Below are 20,000 nucleotides of genomic sequence, written 5' to 3'. Positions count from 1 at the left end.
TGTGTGTTTGTAAATATACATATATATTTATATATATGTATATATATTTATATTTATACACACATTATTTCACGAACTAAATGCAAAGTGAGTTTATTTGCGTCTGTAGTCCTTTCTGGATATTTTTTTTTTTTTTTTTTTTCGTTACATTGATTTTCGTTTCAGTTGACTTGAGGGATCGTTGGTGTAAACTTATTGCCAAAATATTTCATTATTTATCTGTGTCGGTTTCTGTATATGCTCAAGCGATATAAACATAGGTTAATGATAATAATATAATGATGATAATGATACTGATGATAGAGATGATAATAGTAAAAAGATGAAAATAAAGAAAATAATAGTGATGGTGATGATAACAATGCCATTGATGACAGATAATAAGAATTTTGATATTAGTAATTAAACTCAAGTACCAGTAAGACAACGAGCAGTTAAAAAACTCTTTTTTTTTTCCCTGTCACTCAAGAGAATGATTTTACGGGAAAAGTGCGGGAAAAAAAAGTCTCTTTAAGCCTTAACTAATTTTAATTTTAAATATTCAGACTTTTGGAAAAATGCTAGAGTATTCATATTACACGTGACATTGGAATTTGAATTAGAAAAAGAGAGAGAGTAAAAAAGCAAGTATGAATTTGAAAAAAAAACGTATTTTTTTAGCGAACTGATAAGTGTTTTGTTTATTTTTCTGTTGTAAACTCGTTTAAAGGTGAATGTGTAAATCATAATACGTCTTCTTTATTTCTTTTAAAAATATGTTTCTTTAATTTGCATTAGCTGAATTACGAATCTGTTTTCTCGAATGTTGTAAAGGTTTTTAAAAGAGAATGTTGATTTTTTTTTTATATCACGTGCATGAAAGGTGATACACTTCGCATAACATTTTAGAATTAATAAAACACACACACACACACACACACATGCACACACACACACACACACACACACACACACACACACACACATAAATACACATGATAAACATACTGTGTTCCTGAATATCCTGACTTTCCTCTCACATTTTAACAATATAAACAGGTACTTCTTAACAAGATTGGAGAGGAGTATAATGAGTAATGACATGTTTACACTTGAGTGGTTATTGCAAGCAGTAACAAGAAACAAAGTACATAATTATGGTCAAGCAAATCAGTTCATAGTTCATACTACAATATGAAAATAAAAATAAATTTCTTCTGGACTGGATTAAGGCATAATTCTTCGCGTAGTTCCATGTCGAGGTGAACATTTATTTTTGGGAAGAATGATTGGGGAGATGATGTAATGTCGTTAACTAATACCAAAGTTCGTCACGAGTCTCAGCTTCAGATTAATTATTCATGTTTTGTGTGGCTGTGCGGTTGTGTGTGTAGATAGATAGAGTGTGTGTGTGTGTGTGTGTGTGTGTGTGTGTGTGTGTGTGTGTGTGTGTGTGTGTGTGTATGTATGTGTGAAGATAGATAGATAGATATAGATCTACGTGCAATATCTAGCAATTTCTTTTCTAATATGGAATATGCATATATAAAAACGGGTAAGACTTAAGTATACAGATATAACTTAGGCAGCAATGTCGGTGTGTATTCTCAGGTATGCAGTTACGAGTTAATAAATATAGTTAATGTATTGTTTGTTTGCACTGAGTGGTAAAGTTTTGAAAGATTTACGGGGGGAAGGGGGGGGGGGGTTGAAGTCTATTAAAGGTTTTCTAATAGTTTATATTTTTATTTTATGTTTTCAAGAAGTTTGATTGGTTTAGCTAGTTCATCATATTAAGTAAATATACGGGAATAGAGAGCAGGTACAAATAATAAATCCTATTAAAGATATCAACGGAAATAAACAAAAGGTGTACATTTTAAATGATTTACAAAAGTAGTTTATATTGGCCCCGACCGCGGTCTGAACTTGGCGCTAAAAACATGACGAAGGCAAAAATAGAGGAAGGAATGTAAGGAATAATAATAATGATGAAGAGAAGTAGATTTGAAATGTAAAGAGATTAGATTAGAGAGAGAGAGAGAGAGAGAGAGAGAGAGAGAGAGAGAGAGAGAGAGAGAGAGAGAGAGAGAGAGAGAGAGAGAGAGAGAGAGAGAGAGAGAGAGAGAGGGAAAAAGAGAGAGAGAGAGAGAGAGAGAGAGAGAGAGAGAGAGAGAGAGAGAGAGAGAGAGAGAGGAGAGAGAGAGAGAGAGAGAGAGCGAGAGAGAGAGAGAGAGAGAGAGAGAGAGAGAGAGAGAGAGAGAGAGAGTGTATGTGTAAGTTAATTAAAACACAATAGGAAAAATACCAAGATTAAGTACTAAAAACATATAAAATAAAATGAAATAAAATGAAATAAAATGTATAAAACAGACACAAAGTAGTAATAAAACTTACAGATTAGTATTCCGTGTTGACATGAAAAGGAGTTTCTTTTGAACATGTAACTATCATTTTCATTCCAAGTTTAAATACATGATTGATATGTTATAATTTATTCAGGATCATTTTTTCCAACTTTTGAATATTGAAAGTCTGGAATACTGATTCCCGTGTAGGAAATCGTGGTAGCCAATGAATGTAAATGGATTAACTGTTCTTTAACTAGTTCTCTTTGTTCTTAATACTAATTCTGTTGGGAAAGCTGCCGTGGGTTTTCAAGAAAGAGAAATTTCCGTGTTTCAGATAAATATCTTGGGATCATAACATAATTTAACGTATTTTTCCTTTCATTTTTTTTTCGTTATTTTCTGACTTTGTATGTGTGAGTGTGTGTGTGTGGGGGGGGGGGGGGTGTATGTGTAATTGTATGTAAGTGTACGCGCGTGCGTGCGTGACTGTATGATTGAGTGAGAGAGTATAGTGTGTGAGTGAATGAGTGAATAACAGAGAGCGTGCGTTAATGAGAGAGAGAGAGAGAGAGAGAGAGAGAGAGAGAGAGAGAGAGAGAGAGAGAGAGAGAGAGAGAGAGAGAGAGAGAAAGAAAGTCAGAAACAGAGAGAGAGAGAGAGAGAGAAAGAAAGAAAGAAAGAAAGAAAGTCAGAAACAGAGAGAGAGAGAGAGAGAGAGAGTATGCGTGTGTCTAAGTGTATGTATTCGCGTGCTAACTCTTACCGCCCCAGGAGGAGATTAGCAGGCCTACGTAACTTCCGCTTTCCTCGAATTCTCGATTTTTTTATCCTATCAATGCCAACGATGTTATTATTTTTGAGAGAGCTAATAGTATTATAAAACAAAAAAAAAGGTATTTATTCCGAAAATCAAGAAAAAAAAATAAACAAGTGACGTAGATAATAATACTTAATACCTTGGGGTAAGAGGTAAGGGTTTGGAAGGGAGTGTGTGTGTGTGTGTGAAGATAGATAGATATAGATCTACATCTACATTCTTATCTAATATGGAAAATGCATATATAAGACGGGGTAAGGCTTAAGTATACAGATATAACTTAGGCAGCAATGTATGGGCAAGGTACACATAACCAGGTACCTCCACTCCTATTTAGCCTATTGAACCCAAAAAATATGATCAACTTTTTTCTAAGAGTATTCTAATGGCTGATAATGGTAAGGAACTCATAGTGATCATAAATAAAAGAGAGGAATTTTGGATTTACTTCTGGTAGTTTTATGATGTCAAGTAAATCACAAATAATGATGTATCTAGTTATATCTGACACCTCACGCCGCACACTCATTGGCTAGACGTAATGACGTCATTAGCTCCGCCCCATTTTTTACCCTGACAATTGTTACGATATGTTATGGTAAGTGTTATTTCAGTGCATCTTCTATGAGTTATTCATTAATCGAAAAAGAAAAAAAAATGCAGTGAATAAAGGTAATGAGGTGGAGCTTACTTCGGAAGTTGCCACCTAGGATTTGCATCAGGAGAGAGTGGATCAACCTATATGTAGATACCTTGGGTATGGGAGGAAGGGCATAGGAGAAGGCTATGGGAAGAAGGACATAGGGATAAGTGTCTCACTCCGCTACAAAGTGTTTTCACAGTACACCGTTAACAAGCACATAATTACGTCGTGTAGACCTATACGGCCTTATATTACATAACTAACAAGTGATGGTTTAAAGTGATGGAATCATTATACCAGGGATCAGTGTTGTATTGAAGTGTATAATGATAACATATATTCACAAATCTTGCGAATTCTGCTTTCATGCCTTTTTGCCATCGAGGTTCAGTGAGGTTCGACTAGGTTTTAACTTGGTAAAGGGAAACAGGATCTGTTGTGGTGGCGGTAGAGAGAGAAATTGAGAGGAAAAAAGAATTTGGAGTTACTTCATTTATCTCAATCCTTTTTTATATTTTCTTAACTATTATTTAATTTGTTCTGAGTAGTATTCGCAACAGACTCACGGTTGAGGATATTGCGAAAGCGGATACAGCCCATTTATCTTAATGAATAAACCACATTGTCATAAAAGTAGAACATTAGTCTTCTAAGAATTACTCGACTGGACGTTGCTATAATCATACGATTTCAGGTGAAATTGACCCCAGTAGGAGTAAAAGACATCGATCGTTGCGTGACGGAGGGAAAGTAAAATTTGCACATAATACAAGATTTATTTATTGGAAAGCACGGTAGAATCAGTAATTTCATATAGTAGGCATTCTTTATTCAGATAATTGCGAATTTCACACAGAGTACAAGAAAGTAATATTCATTCTCTTTCTTTTTCTCTTTCTTTCTCTCTCTTTCTCTTCCTCTCTCTTTCTCTCTCTCTCTTTCTCTCTCTTTTTCTCTCTCTCTTTCTCTCTCTCTCTCTCTCTCTCTCTCTCTCTCTCTCTCTCTCTCTCTCTCTCTCTCTCTCTCTCTCTCTCTCTCTCTCTCTCTCTCTCCTCCTGCTCCTCCTCCTCCTCCCCTCTCCTCTCTCTCTTTTTCTCTATCCTCTCCTCTCCTCTCCTCTCTCTCTTTCTATCTCTCCTCTCTCTCTTTTTCTCTCTCTTCTCTCTCTTTTTCTCTCTCCTCTCTCTCTCTTTTTCTCTCTCTCTTTTTCTCTCTTTCTCTCTCTTTCTCTTGCTCTCTCTTTCTTTTTTCTCTCTCTCTTTTTTATCTCTCTCTTTTCTCTATCTCTCTCTCTCTTTCTTTCTTGCTTCTATTTCTCTTTCCCTCTCTTTCTCTCTCTCTCTCTCTCTCTCTCTCTCTCTCTCTCTCTCTCTCTCTCTCTCTCTCTCTCTCTCTCTCTCTCTCTCTCTCTCTCTCTCTCTCTCTCTCTCTTTCTCTCTCTCTCTCTCTCTCTCTCTCTCTCTCTCTCTCTCTCTCTCTCTCTCTCTCTCTCTCTCTCTCTCTCTCTCTCTCTCTCTCTCTCCCTCTCTCTCTCTCTCTCTCTCTCTCTCTCTCTCACCTCTCTCACTCTCTCTCTCTCTCTCTCTCTCTCTCTCTCTCTCTCTCTCTCTCTCTCTCTCTCTCTCTCTTTCTCTCTCTCTCTCTTTTTCTCTCTCATCTCTCTCTCTCTCTCTCTCTCTCTCTCTCTCTCTCTCTCTCTCTCTCTCTCTCTCTCTCTCTCTCTCTCTCTCTCTCTCTCTCTCTCTCTCTCTCTCTCTCTCTCTCTCTCTCTCTCTCTCTCTCTCTCTCTCTCTCTCTCTCTCTCTCTCTCTCTCTTTCTCTCTCTCTTTCTCTCTCTCTCTCTCTCTCTCTCTCTCTCTCTCTCTCTCTCTCTCTCTCTCTCTCTCTCTCTCTCTCTCTCTCTCTCTCTCTCTCTCTCTCTCTCTCTCTCTCTCTCTCTCTCTCTCTCTCTCTCTCTCTCTCTCTCTCTCTCTCTCTCTCTCTCTCTCTCTCTCTCTCTCTCTCTCTCTCTTTCTCTCTCTTTCTCCCTGCCTCTTCTCTCTCCTCTCTTCTCATCTCTTCTCATCTCTTCTCATCTCTCCTCTTCTCTCCTCTTCTCTCCTCTCCTTTCCTCTCCTTTACTCTTCTCTCCCCTCTCTCTCCTCTCTCTCTATTAATCTATTTCTAGCCTTTTCACGCTCGCTTCCAATGTCAAGTTTTGATCTAGTTGAACTCTACTGAAGAAATTTGGGCTCTTATTTACCTCGAACGAAATGTGTTTATCTTCAATATGATTAATATCTCAACCCATTCGGCGCGGATGTCACGAATACATGACATACCCACAGTCATTTAAGTTCATCTGTTGTCTTTACACATAGATGGCTCTACAAGGTGTTCAGTCGCCAAGGAGTCCGTTATTAGCCCTACCAATCTGACCTGTTTACCCGTTTCCTTGGTTATTGGAAAGCTTAATTTGTATTATGTTAATACCTTTGATGTTATTAATAGTTTAATGACAATTTGATAATCATATTATCAGGCAGAATAATAACAGTATCAATATTAATAGTATTAGAAAAAAAAAACACTGGCTGAGCACATGTGGAGCCATCTGTATGTAACAAAATTCACGGAAAAAAAATACGGGGGACAGTACAAACATTCGTTGTCATTAGGTTAGGTTTAAAGTGTATGGTTTTCAGAATTTCATGATACTTATAAGTGCAGATTTTTCAGTCTGTTTTGATTTTAATAGCTTGTTCGATCTATGATCTTTTTCTGTTTCGTAATACCGTAGGGCTTTTTATAATTTCTCAGACTTTTATTTTCTTTTTTAACTTTATTTATCTCTCCTTTTCCCTTTGATTTTCAGTTGTTGTTTTTTTAACAGTTTTCTCAATCATCCATATCCTTTTTCTCGGAGTTTTACTCTTTCATTCCTTTAATTTGTTCTTTTTTTTTTTTCTTTATTCAGTCTGTTCTTTTCATTTCCTTTGACAGCTTGTTCATTGTTATTTTCCTTTTTCTCCGTTTTTTCTTTTCATTTCTTCTTGACATTTATCCAACGTTCTTTTCCCTCCTTTTCAGAGTTTTCTGGAGCTCTGTTCGGGGGAGGTGTCGACGCCGCTCTGAGACAAGTATTCTCGTTGGTCCCGGCGGAGACTGAGAACCCTCCCCCTTACTCCCTCCCTGGGGACCCCTTCGCTACAGCACCCCAGGCCATCTAGTCCATTTTCTAGTCAGCGAAGATGTCTTGGCATAATCGTTACCTTGTGATATACTCGTAAGTGTGGGTGGTGTTGATGGAAAGGAGGGCTGAGGGCGTTCTGTGTCTCCGAGTGAAAGGACGCAAAAATGGTGCTGAGTTCGACGCGCGTGTTATGGTGAACTCAGTCGTGGGATATCTCGCGCCGGGAGTGGACGGCCCTCATTATGCCCAGTAAGTCTGTTCGGATTTCGTCGACGCATAAAACCCGCCGGGGCTTCCACTGCAAGCGTGCCACAGCTCGAGCCAGCAAGTCCGTGTCCTCGTCCAAGCCCCTGCTCTCCTCCGGCCGCCTCCGAAGGCCCTCCGTTCGATGGCTCGCAGTGGATGTACCGCCCAATGAGAGCGCAGACGCCTCCGAAAGCAACTTTAGTCGCCTCCACTTTCTGGCGAACATTATACGTGCTCACTCGAAGCAGTACAAGACAGGTGATCAAAGCAGAGATACTCTAGTCATTGGCGGAGATTTACTGATCTCAAAGACAAGCGGATATCGCAGTGAGAATCCGCACGCTGGCTCTGTCAGCCAGAGGGAGGGGAAGGAAGTGTCTCCTGGCCGCGTTGTGTCAGAGGCAGACACTATAACCATCGAGAAGATCAACTATAAGTGCGAGGTCCTGCGCGAGCACAGCAAGAATTGCAGTTGTTCCACACCACGCCTTCACGTGTACCTGACCACTAGTCACCGCTGTGGTGACACCTGCTCTGTCAACACAGCTGCCAACACTGGTGTTAGTCACCCCATCCACACCACCACCAAGACTCAAGGAGAGCACCCCGACAACGCGCACGCCCTCTCGAGTGACTCGTCCGACTCGGCTATGACAGGGAAGTCAAGAGCGAAGACGAAAGCCAGGAAACCCTCCGTGAAAGTGCCTCGGGTTAGGGGAGCGCGTTCGGGCGCCCCCAAGAGCGTGTCCGCCGCAAGCCCCGACAAGGCTGTACTCGCGAGGAATAGACAGCTGGACGCCGCCATGACGAGCATGTCCAGAGCCGAAGAACCGGAGTCCGAGTTGCTGGTCGAGGAGGAGTGTGATTCCCTGCCCACCATTATGAGCACACTCTCGGGGGGCGTCGAGTACATCGTTCTGGACGACGACGCCCTCAACCTCACCAAAGACGGCGTCACTTCTTCCGACGTTTTGAAGACTAAACTCGAGACAATCTTAGAGGACATCGATGAAAAGCCAGATATTCGCGCCTGTGAAGCTCGAACAATGGTAACCAGGGAAATGAGGAGCCAGATGTCGGAGTCGACCAGCTCGAGCACCGTCAGGAGTTTCGCTCGCATGATGGACGTGGAGAAGAAGGAGGAGAACGTCGAGGTCAAGATCGAGTCCTCTGCTGGAAGCAACACCCTGGCCGGAGTCTGCACCAACCGCTGCCCCTCAATCAAGGACATTTTCGGCGACGTCAGTATCAAGGAAGAGCCCCTGGACATGGGCAGCAATAATGACATGACAATTGACGACTTCAGTAAAGAAATCAGCAAGCTCTCGGACTCGAAGATGATTCTCCCTGACTGCACTAAGGGCGAAGAGAAGCCTGGCGAAGGCAACAGCGAGATCTGGAATAATGGCATCTTCGCCGGGCTTATCAAGGAAGAAACACACCGAGACGAGGTCGATATCGATACCCACGGCTCTGACGACTCCCTTGGGCCGCTGCAGATCGACGAGGGCGAGCACGACGACTCCCCGAACAAGGACGGCGGCGCCGACCACCAGATGCCCAGCGTCAACATCATAAGCCCTTTCAAAATCAAAATTCTGCTGGGCAGCCCGAGGCACGAGGCCCTCCAGGAACAGGCGTCGACGGGCCCTGCTGTCTCTCCCGCGAAGCCCTCCTCAGCCAGGCCGAAGAGGAACGGCACCGCGACCACCAAGCGAGGGAGAAAATGTCAGAAAAAAAGCGTCAACAATATCAAAGACTTGAGTGCCGGGTCTTCGACAGCCTCAGAGGGCTCAGGTAGTTTCGTTATCAAAAGTTTGAAGTGCGCTTATTGCCAGGTCGAGAGCCCAGACGTCCAGGCACTCGCCCAGCACTTCGAGGATCACCAGAAAGATGGCATCATCATTTGTTATGTCTGCCAGAAGAGTTTCGCCGATAGGAATAGTTTAAAGAGGCACATGCGCACTCATACCCGAGTGAACTCCAACTTATCGACGGCTCCCGAAGGCTCAGGTAGTTTTACAATTAAGAGTTTAAAGTGTTTCTATTGCCACGTCGAGAGTCCTGATATTCAAGCACTCGCCAAGCATTTCGATGATCACCAGAAAGACGGACTCATTATCTGTTACTTTTGTCAAAGAAGCTTCGGTGACAAAACGGGTTTGAAACGGCACATGCGCACTCACACTGGGGAGAAGCCATATCAGTGTAAGATTTGTGGAAAGAGATTTAGTCTTCCCGGAAACTTTAAAAAGCACAGAGACATACACGAGGATCGTCGGACGGAGCCGTGTGAAATATGCGGCAAAACATTCAGACGCAAAGAACACTTGAAGTACCACATGCGGACTCACACGGGTGAGAAACCATACACTTGCAGCGAATGTGGTACGTCGTTTACCGCCAGGTACTCTCTCCAGATACATATGAACATTCATCTAGGGAAAAAGCCATATAAGTGTACTTACTGCAGCAAAGCATTCTCTGATAAATCCACCATGAGAAAGCATGTGCGGATCCACACAGGCGAGAAGCCCTTTTCTTGCGAGCAGTGTGGGAGGTGCTTTGGGGAGTCCGGGACCCTCGCAGCCCACATGGCCACCCACCGAAGCGAAAGGCCCTTTAAGTGCGACAAGTGTCACCTGAGCTTCAAAACTACAGGGGGTCTCAGACAGCACGAGAAGATCCACACCGGAGAAAAGCAATTTGCCTGCAAGTTCTGCGGCATGAAGTTCCTCCAGAAGTATAACATGACGATGCACGAGAGGATCCACACTGGAGAGAAGCCCTACACCTGCTCCCACTGCGACCGAAGCTTCCGAAGTCGCTCGTGCCTGGCCAAGCACATCGTCCTGCACGGAGGCGACGAGGAGCGGAGGTACCACTGCGACCACTGCAGCAGCCGATTCTACCGCAAAGCCCACCTCAGACGCCACATCGACATGCACTTGGGCATCAAAAACTACGAGTGCCACGAATGCCTGAAGAAGTTCTGCACGAAGGGCACGCTGAAGAGCCACCTCAAGACGTTCCACAGCAACGGCGCCAGGAGGTTCCCGTGCAACTGGTGCGGCCGCGTGTTCAAGAGGAAGATCTACGTGAGCACGCACGAGTGCCTCAAGTACCCGGTGCGGAAGGGCGAGCAGCAGGACGGGGCCAACGACGAGGCGGACTCCTCCGGCGCGGCGCAGGGCCTCAACGCGTCGCAGTCCGAGCACTCGGGCTTGGACGTGGTGAAGAGCGAGCCCGAGGAGGAGATGGTGGAGGACGACGACGATGATGACGACGACGACGATGATGACGACGACGATGATTCGGATTCGGATGACGACGAGGACGACGACGAGGACGAGGATGAGGACGAGGATGGAGACGGGGAGGAGTACGACGACGACATAAGGATTGATATGGAGGTTGAGGAAGGCGGTAAGGGCCAAAGCCGCCATAAAAGGTCGTGTGAAGGCGCTGCATCGTGATATGGCAGCAAGGAAGTGAACATCTAGTCTATGTGAATTTTGGTAACTGTCAATATACATAAGGAGTGTTCTCGTGTGTGTGTCTATACATACATACATACATATATATATATATATATATATATATATATATAAAATTCACAAAACACACAACACACACACACACACACACACACACACACACACACACACACACACACACACACACACACACACACACACACACACACACACACACACAACACACACACACACACACACACAACACACACACACACACACACACACACACACACACACACACACACACACACACACACACACACACACACAACACACAACACACAACACACAACACACACACAACACACACACACACACACACACACACACACACACACACACACACACACACACACACACACACACACACACACACACACACACACACACACACACAGAAATCTCGAGACCAGTCATTCACCTCTCTAGTCATGATTGTTGTGCTTTAGTAGGTTTAGTTATTGCCAAACTCAGCAATGTGTTATTTCTCTTTTACCTAAAAATGGCCGTTGTATCGGCTATTGTAGTCACATGAAGCTCATTCTTATTCACAGTGATATCATTTGTTACAGTCACGTGAAATTCATCTTTATTTATTATGATATCAGCTGTTATCATCATCATCATCATGAAACGGAATGATCATTGGGCTGATCAGCTGTTACAGTCACGTGAAATTCATTTTAGTTCATCATGATATCAGCAGTTATATTCACAGGAAATTCATTTGTATTTAAGTACCTCTTTTTATGTACCTTTCCCTTTGTTTGAAAAGAATTGGTGGGCTTTTTTTCACATATATGCGGGCCATAATATTAGATAAACACTTTTTTTAGTGTTTTAAAAAAATAATTTTCTCATGACTTTTTTATTTGTGATATTTCATGTAAGTGCTTAAGAATCAGCTTAATAATTTCCATGCTGCATACTGTCAGTCCAAAATGTCTGAGTATTCATAAAGGAAAGCCAGTTTAGGCTTTACAAATTTCCATTTGTAAAAAAGAAAAAAAAAGAGAAAACTCTAGTCTACTATTAACACAGATCTCTTATTTTATTTTCTTATGTAAATAAGATAGAATGTTCTTGCTTATGTTACATATATTTTTGTTATATTTTAGTGTTTCTTATGAATATTGTTTAATTTCGTTTCAGATTTATTTTCCTAGGCTCTTTACACGCAAGTCGAAGACTGTACTTGATTCTGAATTTCAGATAGCAATGTCTTTCGGATTGTTAAGGGGACCTGAACTCGTACAAGTTTTCTTTCTTTACTAAAATTACTAAAAGCAACTCTTTCATTTTATTCATACTCATGTCATTTACAAGCTTACTGTTGGAAAAAAATTTCCAGTATGAAATCTAGAAATGTTGTATAAGAGTGTCCCTAAAGATCTCGTAATATTTTTTTCCTTAAGTGGGTTTAAACCAGCTCTTGCATAAGCATGTCAAGAGGAATGGCATGTGCAACTATGCAGTTCTAATTGATGTGTTACAAATCTCAAGATTAAAACTGAGTATTGCAAGCTTTCAGTGGTGTTCCCTCTGCCTGTGATCATTGAAGAGGAGGAATTTCATGGAAAGAATAGTTAGAAAGAATAGGGATAGTTTCACTGTCCATCATCTGGAAGTGACTCTAATACATGGCATTGATAGTTTAACAAAGAAGTAGAAGGAAAAGGAAGTGCAGTATATGGACAATGTACAGCTAGCAGAGGGAAATATTACATCTAATGATATCCATGAGTTCAGGAAGGATTTAGAGACAAGTGTGTCAGGCAGTAATTCCTTAGCTTATAATTTAAATATTGGACATGAACATGGCAGTTTTCTGGTCATGAAATCTAGTCATATTTTTCTCCATGATTGCAGTGAATTACAATAAACTTTGAATTTTATTTTCATATGAACACACAAAATTATTGCCCTTGAGACTGAATGTGCATGTACTTTCTATGTGAATGGAAGAAAAATATTTATTTTCTCAGCTGTAGTCTACATGAAGCATTAAATGTGGCAGAGTAGCTCTGAGAGTATTTTGTATCTGTACTTAAGTAGGTTTAGTATGTCAGTCTGTGAGGGTTTTTTACTAAAACTAACATAATAACAAAAATTTTGTTGCCATTTTGAAGAAGTGTTAATACCGAGTCCAATGGTTGCTGCAAGGGTTACGTGAATTATTTATTTTAGTGCAGTTAAATCATTGTAAATACCATGCCATGTCAAGTCATTTTTGTCTCGTTTCATGTACAATATTTATTTCATATTCATGTATTTAACTGTTCATTGCTTTTAATAAAGTGTCATTTCTTTGGAGTGTATAATATCCTTATAGAGACTGACAGGTGTAAGAGAGAGAGAGAGAGAGAGAGAGAGAGAGAGAGAGAGAGAGAGAGAGAGAGAGAGAGAGAGAGAGAGAGAGAGAGAGAGAGAGAGAGAGAGAGAGAGAGAGAGAGAGAGGCAGGTAGACAGACAGACAGACAGACAGACAGACAGACAGACAGACAGACACAGACACAGATAGACAGACAGACAGACAATTACATGGCAGGAGGTACTTATATTCACAACTGTAATTAAGATATTATTCAAGTAAGAAAGAAAGCTAAAAAGGAATATTAGTAATTATAATGTTTATAATAAAAATAACACCATCGATATTCATAGCACTTATAAAAAATACGTTTTTCCCATCAATTCAAATCACGTAAGGCCACAAAGGCTACTAATTGACTCCTTTGTGGCTAAGCGCTAGCAGAGCCATCTATGAGCAGAGACATTTCACAAAAATTATTAAAAAAAGAGCACAGCAATTTCCCCATTTTTCATTCATTTTTCCAAGTGGCATTGGGTTAATGAAACTATCAATATTGGTGCTGTTATTATTATTATAATGTTATTGACACTACGAGCACCAATATCAGATACCAGAAAATGTTTCCAAAAATCAAGGAAAAGGGTAAACAGGCAAGATAGGTAATACCCTTGAGTGACTTAGCACTCACAGAGCCATCAAGTTGAATAAGGATACAAGATGCTAAAAGAATCTATGATGTATTTGACTTTTTTTAAGCATTTTATTAAAATTATACATATATATATATATACAAGTGAAAAAATATTTCTCTTTGATGTAAATTAATACATAACAGGTTTTTATGAAGTCTCAGGAAAGGAAAGCAAGTTGACCAAACATTATTCGTCTATAATAGATACGTTCTTAGAATTTAAACCAAGCACATCAAATTTTGTATAAAATTCTACTGGAACATATTGTACATTGACTTCCTATGCAGTTTACCATAGGGCAATTTCCTAAAAAGAAAAAAAGTACATAAATAAATAAATAAAGCAAAAATGACAAATAAAAAAATTGCATAGTAAAAATGATGCAGTCTCTTTTGTTGCAAACTATAAATTGATGTTGTAAAGTTCATTTGATTCACTAAATACCTATTTGTTTATGTTTTACTCTCAGAACCTCAAAACCAAATTTAGAAAGAGCAAGTCAAAAGTAAAACTAAGCCCTTGTGATCATAAATATCAACTGGTAAAAACTATACCTAGCCTAAGATCAAAACAATATATAACTGAAGTGCCACTTAAAGGATATATTTATATAATTTATCAAAGGAAAGATATTACCTGTCTCATCTCCTTTGATAAAAATGATAATGCTCATTATTTACAAGCTTAATTCTTGTTTGTTAACTTGCTGAAACTGCATAAAATGATCAAATAAAACCCTAATATAAAATTTCATGGAAATCTGTAAATGTTTGGAAAATATCTTCTATATTCTCTATGTACACTGATTAGCCATGCAGAAATGAGCTTTTTACCAATAAGAAATAAATAAGGATGCAATTAAAAGGAAAAAGAAAGAAAGGAAAACAAAATTATACTATAGAAAATATGCATTTTTATCACATTACTCTTATATGTCTTTTAATTGATTACAAATCATTATTTATGTCTATGTTTGTTCACTTCACCATCCACTTCAAGACCTTCATTGGCTTTCTCAATGTATCTAATATCTCTTGTCTGGAGTTCTAGAATGGTGTGGAGATAATTTTCTTCATTTTTGCCCTTAGCAACCATCAAAAACTGCTTCATCAAATTCATACAAGTCACACAGAAGATCAACTGAAAATAATTTTAAAAATTCATAAGTATAACCCTTGTTATCCCTTTGTTATATAAAAAAACAACATAATATACAAGTAGTATCAACAGTAATTGTGTTCACAAAAGTCAGTGATGGAAACATATAACCACCACCATTAAATACAAGATATTGATCAAGTTTTATGCTCCAACTTTCTCCCAAAAGACCAGACATTAATTTAGAGTAAATACCTGTTTGTCTGTCAATCTGAAGGTCACTTGCATTGGCAACGACAGTACCCATGATGGCAGTGTATTCTGGCACAGAAGCAACTTTCACCCACCAGTCAGGGTCCGCAGTTGACCAGCAGTGCAACACTCGGACAAATGTCTTCAGCAAGTTGAACACTTTCGCTTTCTCATATCCTACAATTAAGACATGACTTGAGTGATGTAACATGACATTTCCATACAACTATAAAAAATTAAATACTATAAGGCAAGCAACTTAATCAATTCATTCAATATAAAAATCCTCGGACTCCTGGCAATATTAAGATAAATGTCTATGACAAACAACAGATAAAAGAATAACAGAAACAACCATAAATTACAAATTTCTCAAATTTAACAAAGCATGTCCACTTACTTTTCTCTGGCTTTGTGAAATCAAGTATCAGGTGAGACTGTTTGAGGAGGCACGTGAGCAACTTGGAGGGGCAGAAACAAGTGGATCGGAGCCAAGGTGGAGGAGCTGTTACTAATACAGCCAACCAGCCTAACATGTGGCTTACTGTGACAGTCCTATCACCAGAGTACTTATTAATCAGCATACATACCTTGTTTATAAGGCATGACTCTGTAGGGAAAAATTAAGAATTAAAAAATAGCAATAATATACACCATTCTGATCATGTACAATTACTTTTTAAAGAACTTATATCTAATTTATGATTTCCAGCAGGATATGGACATAAGAATTAAAAAACCAAACAAATAATGAAAAGAAACTAGAATAAACTGTGTTACCTGTTGAATTTTTATGACTATTCCTACACCAGTAATAAGATGTAGAAGTTAGGAATGAGAAAGAATATCTTTGCATTAAGTGATGTATTTGATTACTCTGACCACACTAATTTAAACTAAATCTGGAATTAGTGAGCATAATAACATGAACAAGATCCAACCTGCACCTTTGTAAAAGTTTCTCAAACTAGCACAGGGTAATGTCTCTGAGCCAGTCAGCAAGTATTTTGGCAACACAATAAAAATGCACCATTTTCTTCCATTGAAAAGATAAGCAACTCAATATGAGATAGGAAGCCTAGGCTAGGCATGTGTCATATAATACCTGCTTTGGTGCAGAGTAAGCTTGTGAATGCCATCTGAGATCCAAGGGCTCGGAGGCACCTGAGCATCGCAAGGACATCATCCCAATCATCAACTTTGTCGCAGAAATCACTGAGAGAGGTTATCATCTGCTGAAAACTGCAAGGGGAAAGAAATATGATATGAAAGACAAAGAATGTTTTGTTTTGTTTTTTCACTAAAAGAACTGTTAGAATATATTGAAGAAGACTACTACACTCAACCACTAACACTAAAATGCATTTCTGTATAGCAGTGAATACAAACTACTCTATACTTACACCACTGCCTCAATGTTTGTTGCTGTAAATTTGGCTATTTTCTCTAGAGTTTGAAGGACATGTTGCCGAACTCTGTTGTTAACCACAATTTCCTTAAAGAGGGAAAAAAGTGGCATTATTCTACTGCACATATTCTGGGAGTATTACTAGGCCTAAATATGAGAAAATTATGAATGAGAATGAATAAACTCACAAAGTAAGCTTCCTCCTTTATGGCAGCCCCAATACCAACTGGGACAACCGAAATGAAGATAATAAGCCCAGGAGATCCCCAGTATCTTCCACTTGTCCCTTCCAGATTGACCCAGTTTATAGAATTAAACTGACCAATCATAGACCTCAATACAGCCCAGTCCAAGTTGGCAGTCCTTACAGATACATACATCACATCATGCTAAGAATGGCCTTGCTTCCCACAAAGCAACTTTACAATCATTACAAAAAACATTACTACTGATGAAAGTATTGCTAAAAACTATTTCATAAACATTACACCAAATCAATCTGTATTACAAAAATAACACTCTAAAACCTCTATTTTTTTAATTACCTTAACACACAAAGGTGACAAATGCCCACAAGCAGCTTTTAAGGCAGATTGCTCATGGCCAGTTCCATACGGAGCAATAAGGGACTCCAACATAGACAGAGCAGGCACCACACTCCCCTCATACCACTCAACAGGGGCTGTACCTTGAGCTGGAGGCACTCTGAAAGACATAAATTCAAGTTCATTGTCATATTGGCCACAGAATTACAGTCTTCCAAAAGGACATTCTCTATATTTTCAGACAGTAAAAATAAAATAAAATTCAGGTTTATCATGTTGGCAAGACAACCTTTAAACTATAAATACGTGAGTCATTTTGATAATCTCTTTTCCCCCCTATGACATACCTTGCAGCATCTGGGTCTCTTGTGGTAAGCAGGGTTTGCACTTCTTGTAGTCTCTGAATAGCCAACACCACCAAGTGCTTTTCAACACTGGTGCTGTCTTGATGCTGCCAGCAAGAGAGAAATTAGGAATTCTGTGACTTTAGATGATCCTATAACTAAGATATTTGTTTTGTTTGGAAAAATTCAAATGAACAACATCAAGACTTTCTCTTTCTCCTTCTATCTCTATATCGCACACACACCTTGCACATCCACATGCACACACATATACATGAACACACTCATACTAAGACTTTTCCTCAGCAGCTTTACTATCCACTCCTGATTTCTCTTACCTCGGCAATCAGCTGTGACACAAGACTAGCCCACTTTGGTGCAAGGGACCAGCTACCTGCCCTCACTTCCTCATCCTTTGCAACAGTAGCCATTGCATGCGAGGAGAGCATGTACGAAGCACGTCTGCAACCTGTTACCCTGCCTATAGTAGAGGTATGGTCTTATTATCCAGTAATATATAATCAATACAAGGACCCTTATGTCATTACATCATTTAAACCCAAAAATTGTTATTATCAATCCTTATCTTATCTGCAAATCTTTTTCATACTTCCCTTAGAAAAACTTCTATCCATGCTTCATCTCTCCAAGCTTAGAACCCTACCAAATTCACAAGACTCACATGCCACAGCCGATATTCACAACCCAGTTCAAATTTCAACATCAAGACATCCTCAATGCAACCTAATTCGACAACGACCCACCTTTTGCCATATCAAGAGAGAGACGACTCCTGTTCCTCTTCCCTTGCGGCTGTGATGATTCCGTTTGGACTTCTACGGTGCGCACGCTGACTGGACCTCCACCGAAGTCAAGGCTGGCGAGGATGGATAATTTTTTATAATAATTTCACCTATAGTTCTCTAATAATCTTATAATAATCACACAAAACATCATTATGGCAGTACTGTGAGCATTATGATACAATGATGCCAATGATTATCACAACAATCAAAAATGAAAATATCAACAACAATAGGCAGTGCTTATTGCTGTAATGTCTTTATTATCATACCAAATTTTGCAAAGATTTTTATGACCTCCACCTTTCAGGCATCATTATGACCATCATTATCAATTACTCACAATTCGTAATAAGGACATAAGAACAAGTATTAGAACATAAATACAAATAACAACAAGCAATGTACTTTTTTTTTATGACACTGACGATCATGATAAATAGGATGACAAAAATGATTATGAAAATGATAATGACAAAGACAATGACAAAAACAAAATAATAATAATAATAGTATAAATAAATATAATAGTAATAATAATAATAATAATAATAATAATAATAATAATAATAATAATAATAATAATAATAATGATAATAATAATAATATGATAATCATAATCACAATCATAATCATAATCATAATCATAATCATAATCATAATCATAATCATAATCAATCATTAATATTAATATTAATATTAATATTAATATTAATATTAATATTAATATTAATATTAATATTAATAATAATAATAATAATAATAATAATAATAATAATAATAATAATAATAATAATAATAATAATAATAATAATAATGATGATGATGATGATAATGATGATGATGATGATAATAATAATAATAATAATAAATAATGAAAACTAATAAATAGAATAATGATAATAATAATCATAATAATAATAATAATATAATAAATACAATAACCATAACAATAACAATAACAATAACAATAACTATAACTATAACTATAACTATAACTATAACTATAACTATAACTATAACTATAACTATAACAATAACAATAACAATAACAATAACAATAATAATAATAATAATAATAATAACAACAATAACAATAATAATTGTAATAATAATAATTTAAAAATTATAATAATAACAATAATAATATTAATAATAATAATAATAATAATAATAATAATAATAAAAATAATAATAATAATAATAATAGTAGTAGTAATAATAATAACAACAACAATATTAATAATGATCATAATAATGGTATTAAACAGTAATATTAAATGGTAACAGTAATAGCTACAGTGATTATATAATTATTACAAATAACATTGACAATAAAATCAATAACAATAACAAATACAACATTAATGATCAAAAAATAAAAACAATAACAGTAATTTTAATAATAAGGACCAATAATGAATTCATCATCACCACAACTGTTACCACGCCCACGCCCTTCCTTAAACTTTGCCTCTTGTGAAGTAAAGAGGCTACAAAAATTGCAGCCCACGCTAAGGAACGTGGACAGCGATATGAGTTAATATCTTTGGGCGTAGCACGACAGAGGCTCACATTACGATCACTGACCCTGCGCGTTCCCCGAGATAAGGACTTAACACGGCGCGAGATTGCCGTCGTTGGGGCTATACGAGCTTAGACTGAGGAGCTCGGTCGCCAAAAGGGTTTATGTTAGTACTATTATTCGCGGTCGCTAATGCATAAGAAATTATTACTCGTATATTAGAATGGAGGTTTTACTTATTTTCGGTAGAATTGCATTTTGTAAAATCGGGA

At 38.4% G+C, this 20,000-nt stretch overlaps 2 protein-coding genes and 1 non-coding gene across 8 annotated transcripts in view; 1 reads left to right on the top strand and 2 right to left on the bottom strand.

The window, feature by feature from the left end:
• Window positions 1-10,771, top strand: part of LOC125035458 (zinc finger protein 888-like) — a 21,691-nt gene extending 10,920 nt beyond the window's left edge. For all 5 annotated transcript variants that reach the window (XM_047627878.1, XM_047627881.1, XM_047627879.1 and 2 more), the window contains exon 2: window positions 6,860-10,771. In XM_047627878.1, the coding sequence (XP_047483834.1) occupies window positions 7,205-10,684 (3,480 nt within the window). In that variant the 5' untranslated portion in view covers window positions 6,860-7,204 and the 3' untranslated portion in view covers window positions 10,685-10,771. The remainder of the gene's footprint in view (window positions 1-6,859) is intronic.
• A 2,841-nt stretch (window positions 10,772-13,612) lies between these two features.
• The window catches only part of LOC125035129, a 12,510-nt gene continuing 6,122 nt past the window's right edge, over window positions 13,613-20,000 (bottom strand). For both annotated transcript variants that reach the window (XM_047627307.1, XM_047627308.1), the window contains exons 7-15: window positions 18,165-18,277; window positions 17,739-17,881; window positions 17,404-17,507; window positions 17,057-17,216; window positions 16,507-16,598; window positions 16,209-16,345; window positions 15,504-15,713; window positions 15,107-15,280; window positions 13,613-14,893 (exon numbers count right to left, since the gene is read on the bottom strand). In XM_047627307.1, the coding sequence (XP_047483263.1) occupies window positions 14,838-14,893; window positions 15,107-15,280; window positions 15,504-15,713; window positions 16,209-16,345; window positions 16,507-16,598; window positions 17,057-17,216; window positions 17,404-17,507; window positions 17,739-17,881; window positions 18,165-18,277 (1,189 nt within the window). In that variant the 3' untranslated portion in view covers window positions 13,613-14,837. The remainder of the gene's footprint in view (window positions 14,894-15,106; window positions 15,281-15,503; window positions 15,714-16,208; window positions 16,346-16,506; window positions 16,599-17,056; window positions 17,217-17,403; window positions 17,508-17,738; window positions 17,882-18,164; window positions 18,278-20,000) is intronic.
• LOC125035498 lies at window positions 19,695-19,821 on the bottom strand. Its single transcript, XR_007115784.1, has one exon. It is a non-coding gene; the product is annotated as a U4atac minor spliceosomal RNA (small nuclear RNA).

The sequence above is a fragment of the Penaeus chinensis genome, chromosome 19 (assembly GCF_019202785.1).
Source record: "Penaeus chinensis breed Huanghai No. 1 chromosome 19, ASM1920278v2, whole genome shotgun sequence".
Classification (NCBI taxonomy): Eukaryota; Metazoa; Arthropoda; class Malacostraca; order Decapoda; family Penaeidae; genus Penaeus; species Penaeus chinensis.
The sequence above is the reverse complement of the archived record's forward strand: the minus strand, read 5'-3'. Positions and strand labels throughout refer to the sequence as shown.